General features: G+C 34.2%; 2 protein-coding genes across 2 annotated transcripts in view; one reads left to right on the top strand and one right to left on the bottom strand.

Moving 5' to 3' along the window:
- LOC109539922 overlaps positions 1-2,058 on the top strand; it is a gene marked incomplete at its 5' end in the record, with an annotated part of 14,966 nt that extends 12,908 nt beyond the window's left edge. The window contains 2 exon segments of the mRNA XM_019908004.2: positions 396-451; positions 512-2,058. Of these exon segments, the coding sequence (XP_019763563.2) occupies positions 396-451; positions 512-1,919 (1,464 nt within the window). The 3' untranslated portion in view covers positions 1,920-2,058.
- A 5,577-nt stretch (positions 2,059-7,635) lies between these two features.
- Positions 7,636-8,573, bottom strand: LOC109539886. The gene is made up of 4 exons (XM_019907957.2): positions 8,324-8,573; positions 8,197-8,271; positions 7,993-8,141; positions 7,636-7,940 (listed from the first exon to the last, which is right to left on the bottom strand). The coding sequence occupies exons 1-4, from the start codon at positions 8,566-8,568 to the stop codon at positions 7,732-7,734; spliced, it is 678 nt and encodes a 225-aa protein (XP_019763516.2). The 5' UTR covers positions 8,569-8,573; the 3' UTR covers positions 7,636-7,731.
- Between the last annotated feature and the right edge of the window lie 306 nt (positions 8,574-8,879).

Genomic DNA, 8,879 nt, shown 5'->3' with positions numbered 1-8,879 from the left:
CGCATAAAAACATTCCTGAGGTAATCCATAATTGCAAAAGTGACTTTTTTACGTTATTCGACGTACTCAAAATGCGTTAGCAAAAATACTTTTTGGTGCTGCATCTATTGGGCGCTCATGCTCACTACTATTTAACAACCCAAATAATAATGAGGAAAAATTCATGACACATTTTTTGAAACTTTACTAATAAATATTGTCCTATGAAAGTACAAAAAAACCGATTGAACTGTGCAAAATCATTGCAAGAAAAAATCCTGCCGGCTTTGAAGCACGCAATCAAAACAAAACTTTCTAGCAATGAATATGTAAAGGCCCGACCTAATACGATTAACCAACATAATTAGTAGAGCTTTGAAAACGTTGCTAATTTGAAATGGTTCTGTTTGTTTCAGTTGAAGCCAACCACGTGGAAATCCGAATCGCAACTGAACAAGAAGGAAAACATCAGGTAAATAAGTATATTATGAGTTAATAAACACGCTTCAAACGATTTTTCTGCTGTTCTCAGGGCGAAAAGCGAAGAAACCCGGCATGGTGAGAGCATTTTCTACACCAAACCCCTATCAAAGAGCTCGGACTGGACCGAGGTTGATCTGGAGGTTCCCTCAAAAGACGACGAACAAATTCATCTGCGAAACCCCAAGTTGAGCCTGATTTTCGACAATGAAAATGGTACACCGACGCCTCCTCCTAGGAAGCAGCCGAAACGATCAAACTTCAGAGAGAAAATCGAACGAATTGCGAATAAAAGTCTTCAGGCGTTCCAGGGAGACAAAAACAAAGACACCAACAAAGTGCCAGTTGAGGAACCTTTGATGGTGAAAAGGGAAATCAACTACAAGTGTCCTGTTTGTGATAGCGACGAAAAGACGCACAACAGAGATCATCATCACCACAATAATGTGGCCAAGAAATCCTCAGAAACACCTGTAAAGTCTGACAGTACAAAAAAGAGCAAAAGCAGCAAAAGGCAGAAGAATCTCTCAGTGATCTCTTTGCCGAACTACAACGATTTGAAGCTATCAGTGGCGCATCCTGATGGGGGCGATCAGCCAATTTCTTCTAAAAATGAACTCACTTCATCGCGATTGAGCCTGCAACATCCAGGGGCCAAAAAACTCACCAACAGCCAATCAACTGGAAAGTTGGACAGTTACATCACTCGATGCAGGTCGTTTGGTTCAATATTTCCTCAGCAGCTGAAGAAGCTGAAAATGCAAAAGACCAAACCTGAGGACATCACTTCAGACGACTCGTTTGGACCTTTGGAGGACTGGGATGTTGGATTAATTGAACACTACGATCCCAAAGACACCAGTTTGCCTCGGCCACGAAAAGCTGCCATCGCAGATAAGAAATCAGACAAAGAAGTGCTGGACGGAATCGCTGGACTTATAGTCAATCCCGAAGACATTCCAAAACCTGAACGTCCTGTAAGGAGGGCTGAGTCTCTAGTGAAAAAAATCAACAAAGAAGCTTCGGTGGAAGCTGCGAAGCTTTACAGCTCAGACCCCAAAGCTCCGGAAGAAATCTGCTTGACACCGCCTCCCAGTCCTATTCACGATGGGAAAAGCACTGGGAAAAAAGTGGCGCAGCTAAGCAGAAACTTCGAGGATCCAGCAACTGCAACCAAGCTTCGGATGGATGCCAAACCGCTAGTTGTTAAACGAAACAAACCAGAAAAATCCGCGGTAGTTGAAAAACGCGAATCCGTCTGCGAGCATTCGAGCCTAATGAAAATCCTGCAGGAATTCAGTATAAAGGACAAGCAGGAGAAGGCCAATGTGGTGGAGAACGAGAGCACTTTGTCCTCATTGACTCCATCGCTGGTCGAGTTTGAAAAGACACTAAACAACAATGTCTTGGAGGATTTTATAAATGCGGAGAAAAACCATTCTCGCGTGGGATCTAGTTGAAGTCGGTGTTAAGGATATTGAAGTTGGAATTTTTGTTTTTAACTGTTGATGGTTGTATGTAATAATTAGCTTTTAAGGTTCTTCAATATTTAACTTATTTGTAAAGACATGTATTTAATATAGCAATAATGAGTTGCGATTGTTGATGCTGATTTTTCCTCCCCTGGTCAAAATTTGCAACATTTTTAACTAGTTTGACTGCCAGTATTTGAGGACATTGAGGACAAACGCAGATAAACCGACCTTAAGGCGGACGTTCACCTGACGACAATTAGAGGCCTATTAGAATTAAAGTACGCACTTTCGATCAAAGTTCATCTGTTCGTAATTGATTTTTTCGTGCGTCTTATATAATGATTAAATGATTATCACTTCAGGCACTAATTGACTAAGTTGATTAGAAATAGGTTGGAAGCGGCGTGTTGTATAATTTTTCTCAACCTAACAATCGGTGTTAATATTTACATATGATTGTAAACTGGCCGTAATTTCTTAAAAGCGTGGCTGTTCGCTTGGGGCAACAAGAAATCCAAGTCCTGTTTGGCTAAGCTGTTAATTTTGCTTTGAATCGCCTCTGCAATTTTTATTCTAGTTTATTCTTATTTGCGATTTTAACGTAGAGCGTTTCTGAACTTTTGCAAACCGTAAAATTTATTACAATTTATTTTTTTTAGCCATTTCTTGCATGTTTTGTCTGAACATATTTACGTAAAATTGGACCTGATTTAATTTGGATGTTTAAACTGAATTTGTTTATTCCTGTCAAAGACAATCTCCACGCATTAACAAAGCTGGGTAATTACCCATTAAACGCTCAGAGGCTAAAACAATATAAATTTGTTTACTACAGGTAATGCACTACCTACTCAATGGCAAATTAACTACTTTATTTAAAGCATTCTTCCATTGATTTAGGTCAGTATGAGTCATGTTGCAACTACGTATATCAGTGAATTATAAAGCAACTCTAAGCAATGTATTAGGAAATTATCTACCGTGGTTGCTCATATACAGAGTGCTTCAAAATCTTGGGTTTATTTGGCTTACAAATGGCTAGTGGAATTTACGTGCAGAAAACTCAGGGTTTTTATATCCTATATGTTCATAGTTCAAATCCTTCCTTCAGAATTATTTGGCCTGTAATGAACATTCGTTCACTTTAATACATTAAAACGTTGCAAATATAGGCATTTAGAATGGGAATTTAGATTTCCTCAGCATAATATGAATGCTTTAGAAAATATCCGCAGTCTGTTACCATTAATTTGTAAAAGAAAGAACTTTTACACGTATTTCTTCCTGCATATATTGGGCGCTCCAAATAGCCGAGATTTCCAATCACACGACTAGAAACGAAAAAACGAAGATAATAAAAATAAGGCTGATTGGTGGAAAATATATGTTATTTCATTCAATTTTAGGGGAACTGTCGAAGTATCAAGCTGTTAACGCTTCATGCATAGGAAAGGCAGTAAAACACGATCTTTAAGGAAGCAGTTAAACGTATGAGTTCACTTTATTTAGAGAAACTTACCAATGAACGCTTTCCGAATGTTAACTTTGTTTGTGCAGATAAATTACACATTTATCATAACGAAGTGTTAATGGTAAAACTGATACCAGAAATTATAAAACATCGGAAAATATTGTAAATATTTTAAAAAATTTTCACAGACTTACAAACAAACTAAAATATGAGAAATAAAAGAAATTCATCAAAGTTCAGATTTATGGTAACTGTTGACTAGATGAACCGAAATGATATCTGATCTGATAATGATAATTCATTGCTAATAACGCAGGTATTGTAAAATTACACATTTAAATCATTTGTAGCTTTTATTTATTACAAAGTAATCTTATTTTTGAATACATTTTTTACGTATATTCAGAATACATTCAACAATTAAATATAATATATACAAAATAAAACACCGTTAAGGGCTGCTGTAAATACATTTAACAAAATTAAGTCTTTAATTAGGTAATTGTTTCCTGTAGTTAAGCAGCAAGGAATTAGTAGATAATTGCAAAGAATCGTAAGTGGTTAAAGGAATTTCTAATAAATCATAATATTAATGCAAAATTCGATAACATTTTGTTCAAATTAGTTGAAAATGTCTCTTAAAATTTAGTCTTAAACTGGGGTTTTACAACGATTACCTTAGAAAGCTAGTAACTAACAAAATGATTAAAACCTGAAGAAATCATTCCATATAAGTTGTTTTCCTCAATTTTACGTTCTGAATCGTACAAAATCATCCTTGGATGAAAAACATCAGAAATAGTTTGGAAATACTCAAATTATAGCGAATTTTTTAAAGGTAATATAAACACCGGAGTAAGTTTTAACAAAATTAAATACATTTACCATGAGATCAAAGGAAATTTAGAGAATTTAATAGAGCAAAGTCTAGTTTCAGTAAGAGAAATGGAAAAAAGAAAGAAAAGCAAATTGGCGAGTATTTGTTGCTTGGAAAAAATCATGAAAATACGGGGAAAGTTTTATTAAAAAAAATTGAAACCGATATGTTAGAAATGAAGGAAAATAATTTCATACTCCAGTAATTTTTCAGTTACTGCTTTGATTTAAATCACGGTTGTAGAGAATGGCTGTACATACTATTAAAACATAAAAAACAAGAAATCAATAGTAGGAAACGAAAAAAAAGCTCAAGATTTTACAAGAACTTTTAAAAAAATCTGAAAATTGTAAAGGTGAATAGCAAAACTGGCTGGGAATTGACGAAATACACACAAATTAAAAGGGACACAAAATCCTGTCAAAAAATGTTTAAAAAAAAAACGTTGATTTTGATTACGAACTATAAAGTTACTAAGAAATCGCCTTTGCAAACGCCAAGTTGGATGATGATGACAAGAAATCCACAATTTTGATATTTTTGGGACTTCTGATTCGTTAGCAATAAATTTAATATTTTCTATTCGAAGTTTTGGTGGAAATTATTAAATAATTTCACTCGAAAAGCTTAAAAATAATTGAGAAAATGAATTAGGAATTCGTGTGAAAATCTAACAGAACTTGCTAATAGTTTAGGAGTATATTTTGTATGGTCATTTCAGCTAATTTCGAAAAAATACTTCAATTTTTTTTTCAAGATTGTGACATGTGAAATTTCTTTTACTGGTTAAGTTTGTTTGGCTTAGTTTCGGTTACATTGTGTAGAACAATTAATTAATTACACAGTGGAGCTGAGTTTATTGCTGAAACTAATTACTACTTCCAAGATTATCTGTTTTATCACTATTTTGTTTTCTTCTTAGTCATTTTAATTCATTTTTCATTTATTACTGATATAATTAATGTTTCCAGTTCAAATTGATTAACAATTTTGACCAAGACGTAGAAAATTAGTCATTAAAAAAGCAAAATTGTGGATTTGTTATGATCATCCAACTTGGCGTTTGAAAAGGCGATTTCTTACTAATTTTATCGTTTATAATCAAAATCAACATTTAGGGTAATGTTTGCACATCTTTTGACAGTTTTTGTGTGCTACTTTTCATTTGTGAGTATTTCGTCAATTCCTAGTCACTTTTACTTTTGCTACTCACTTTTACTATTTTCATTAATTTTAGTTCTTTGTACCATCTAGTGCATTTTTTTCGTCTCCTATGATTTACTTCTTGTTTTTTTATGTTTGAATAAATAGGTTCAACCATTCATCTTCACAAAGATGATTTAAAAATTAATAATTGAATACTTACTAAAGTATTAAATTATTTTTCTTCAGTTTTAACATATCGATTCTACATTTCTTAATTAAAACTTTTCTCGTATTTTTTATAATTTTTTCCAAGCAACAGTTACTCGTCAATTTGCTTTTCCTTTCATTCTTATTTGCTGTGCAAAATGTCTCTAAATTTTCTTTCATTTCACGGTTAATGTATTTAATTTTGTTAAAACTTATTCAAAAAATATCTGCAGCTGTTATTCGAATCTTCATTTTTCAATTACCTTTAAAAAAATTCTATAATTTGAGTATTTTATGATCATTTCTGATGTTTTTCATTTAAACAAGCAATGATTTCTTAATGTTTCTAATTTTCGATACCATTTTCAGCTAATTTATGAAAAATGTAATCGAACTTTTCATAAATATTATGATTTATTAGAAATTCCTATATCCACTTAATTTTTTTTGTAAAATCTGCTAATTTATTACTGCTTAATTACGGGAAACAATTAACTAAAGACGAAATTTTCCTAAATTTATTTAAAGAAACTATTAACACTGGTTTATTTTTTATATTAACCGCAGTTTCTTTCATATTAACTTTTTCTCATAAGGTCCGCTCCGGAATTTGTCTTCGAAATTGTGGTACTCAATTAGGAAGCACCCTGTGTATCAGTAGATATTTTCTGTTTTTTCAACAGTTTTTTCCCAGAGATTATATTTTTATCGGTCAAATTCATCGTTCTTTGGCTGAAAATAATTGAAAATGGCTATAAAATAATCAGGATTTTTTGAAGTCAATGATACAAATTGTTTTCGTTATTTTCTCGCGGTTAATTAAGAAATCAGGCAGGCGGCTAACCGTTGCTTGTGTCAAAATAATTATAAACTTCGAGGGAAGACTTGGGAATCAAAATTATAGAAATACGATTAGTAAATAAAATTGCACGAAAATCGTTGGAAATTGTAAGATGTTTCATATAAATTCTTCGATAAAAGTCGCGTTAATCATAAAAAAGATGTACATATTAAAAAGTATATTAAATATAAAGAATTAGTAGAAATGAATGACTAGGCATTGTAAAATCGTCTAAATGGAGGAAAAAACATAAAACAATGTCATACAGTTTTTGCAAAAAATGTGCAAATGTTCTTTAAAAGTTTGAGATCGGAAATATGTAAAACACTACAAACTAAACAATTGAACTTGAAATTCCAGTAGTTTATCTTGGTATCAGTCTTTTACTTTTTAAGCTCAAAACGGGCCTTATTTCAACACAGATGACTAGACAGACAATGTTACGTACAATGTCTACAAAGCAATTTACACCTACATGAAAGCTGGTTAGCATTCAGAATTTTCGCTCAAATTTAATAATCATTTATGTCCACCAATTCCAATGTTTAAATTCCACAAATTATTAACATGTGAATTGAAAAATTAAATTGTATAATCGGAGACCATTTTTCACTTATTTAGTCTAATGGTTTTACGTCAATTTTTCGATGATTAAACTACTGTTTTTATAGCGATTTAATTGGATCTTTCAAAAATTTATCGAATTATTTCCAATTCACCCAAATTCGCAAACAAGCTGGAATACTTTTTTAGCTTCAATTCCATCATTTTCTTGCCCAGGATTTCTCATTAGCACTCTGAGTCTCACAAGGTAGAAACTCGTCTATAAAACCGATGAAATATGAGCTCTTTGAGGAATTATTCAAACTGGCCCAATCGGTGAAAATCACGCAACACTTCCCACAAAACGTTGCAGTTTTCTTTGAAAACTTTCGCTAAAACCTGCAAGTTGCGGCCAAACACCGAACGAATAAAAATCCGAAAAATAGGTGCTTATATGCGCTTAAATGATTTTAATCAGAAACAACTTTTCCTTTATTACATATTAAACGCAAGCGGAAACAAAACAATACTGTTTCACCTGCCCCCGAAAGTGGCACGAGAAAACGTACATTGGTACATAATTAAAAGGCGATTAAAAAATTAAATTTAAATAACAAACTTTTTATGGTCTTTTAATGGGTGTTAGGACACTAGTCCAAGACACTTTCATGCAAGTATGTATTTGGTATATTTTCACTAAATATGCGTGCGATTATTGAAGTGTTTGTGTGGTTGTTTGGGGTTCTTGAGTCTCGAAGGCCGTTTCCGAACCTTCGAGTTCTTTAGCCACAAAGCTTCGGCCAGTTTCGATCAACTTGCTTGCTGTTATTTGGGTTGCTACTGGTGTGGTGGCGATAATTTCTTCCACGGTGTCTTCAATGCATTTTGGCAGTTCAAACGGCAATGAATGCGGTTTGCAACCTGGAGGAAGGAGTTAATAAAATCGTTTTTTATTAGTTTTTTTTTTGAATACCTCTGATATCGTAAGTGACCATGACTCGAGTGTCTACAACGGTAGTGGGATCGATTTTAATTGAAGTTACTGTCACAGTAGGCCTGTAGAACCCGAAGTAGTCTCCCCAAGTTGGTGTTTGTTCAATTGAGTTGTTTTCCGAGTCAATTCTGTAAAAAATCTTTGAAGAGATGAACGGACAATGGGCGAATGCGCTCCTCAAACCTCTTGGTAAGTTGCGCTAGCTGCGGCGCTTTGACGGAGGAAACTGCGAAAAGCTCATTCCCGAATAGTTTGAAGCTAAAATTGCACAATTGGGTTTTTTGTCTGGTTTTTGGAAAATTCTACTTACGATGTTGGATCGAATCGAGCGTTCAAAAACCGAACATTCCGACACTCGGGCAAGTTGGGGGCAACATACACGCAACTGGCCGGCACGTATATTTTCTCTTCCACATTTTGATACACGGTACTGGTTACAGTACCGAAAATCCCCCGTTTCACCCTGCTGGGTTCAATCAAAGCACCCTGCACTAGCGTCACTAAAATCCCTACTAAACACCAGCAAATGCCGAGTTTTCGGCCACTTGGACTCATTTTGCTGGCTGGGAAAACACTAAGCCGCCCTAATCGCCCGACATGGGTTTTATAGATTCAGACAAACATCCCAAGAATTTCTCATAATTGTTAAAAATTATACGGTGTATCTTAATGGCCTGTCCGGAGATTTGGAAATTGGTTTGTGTCCGGCCGGTGGCAATCTTTCTAAGGAATGTGTAGTATCGAGGGATAACTGCGCTATTAATATTCAATGAGGGTGTAGATGATTTGGGGCAATAACCGGCATGAAACGGTGTCTGGTAAGGCTTTTATTTGGCACTTTCTGTTAATTTTATTAGATTTTTTAT

This window comes from Dendroctonus ponderosae, unplaced genomic scaffold (genome assembly GCF_020466585.1).
Source record: "Dendroctonus ponderosae isolate FM_Combo_2020 unplaced genomic scaffold, Dpon_F_20191213v2 Dpon_F_20191213_9, whole genome shotgun sequence".
Classification (NCBI taxonomy): Eukaryota; Metazoa; Arthropoda; class Insecta; order Coleoptera; family Curculionidae; genus Dendroctonus; species Dendroctonus ponderosae.
The sequence above is the reverse complement of the archived record's forward strand: the minus strand, read 5'-3'. Positions and strand labels throughout refer to the sequence as shown.

Bases quoted from the DNA above. Each gene is read 5' to 3' on its own strand.
- LOC109539886 (XM_019907957.2), bottom strand. From the start codon at position 8,568: ATGAGTCCAAGTGGCCGAAAACTCGGCATTTGCTGGTGTTTAGTAGGG. The intron at 8,142-8,196 runs GTTTGAGGAGCG...GATTTTTTACAG, and splicing joins CTAGCGCAACTTACCAAGAG to AATTGACTCGGAAAACAACT. The intron at 7,941-7,992 runs GTATTCAAAAAA...TCCTTCCTCCAG, and splicing joins GGTCACTTACGATATCAGAG to GTTGCAAACCGCATTCATTG.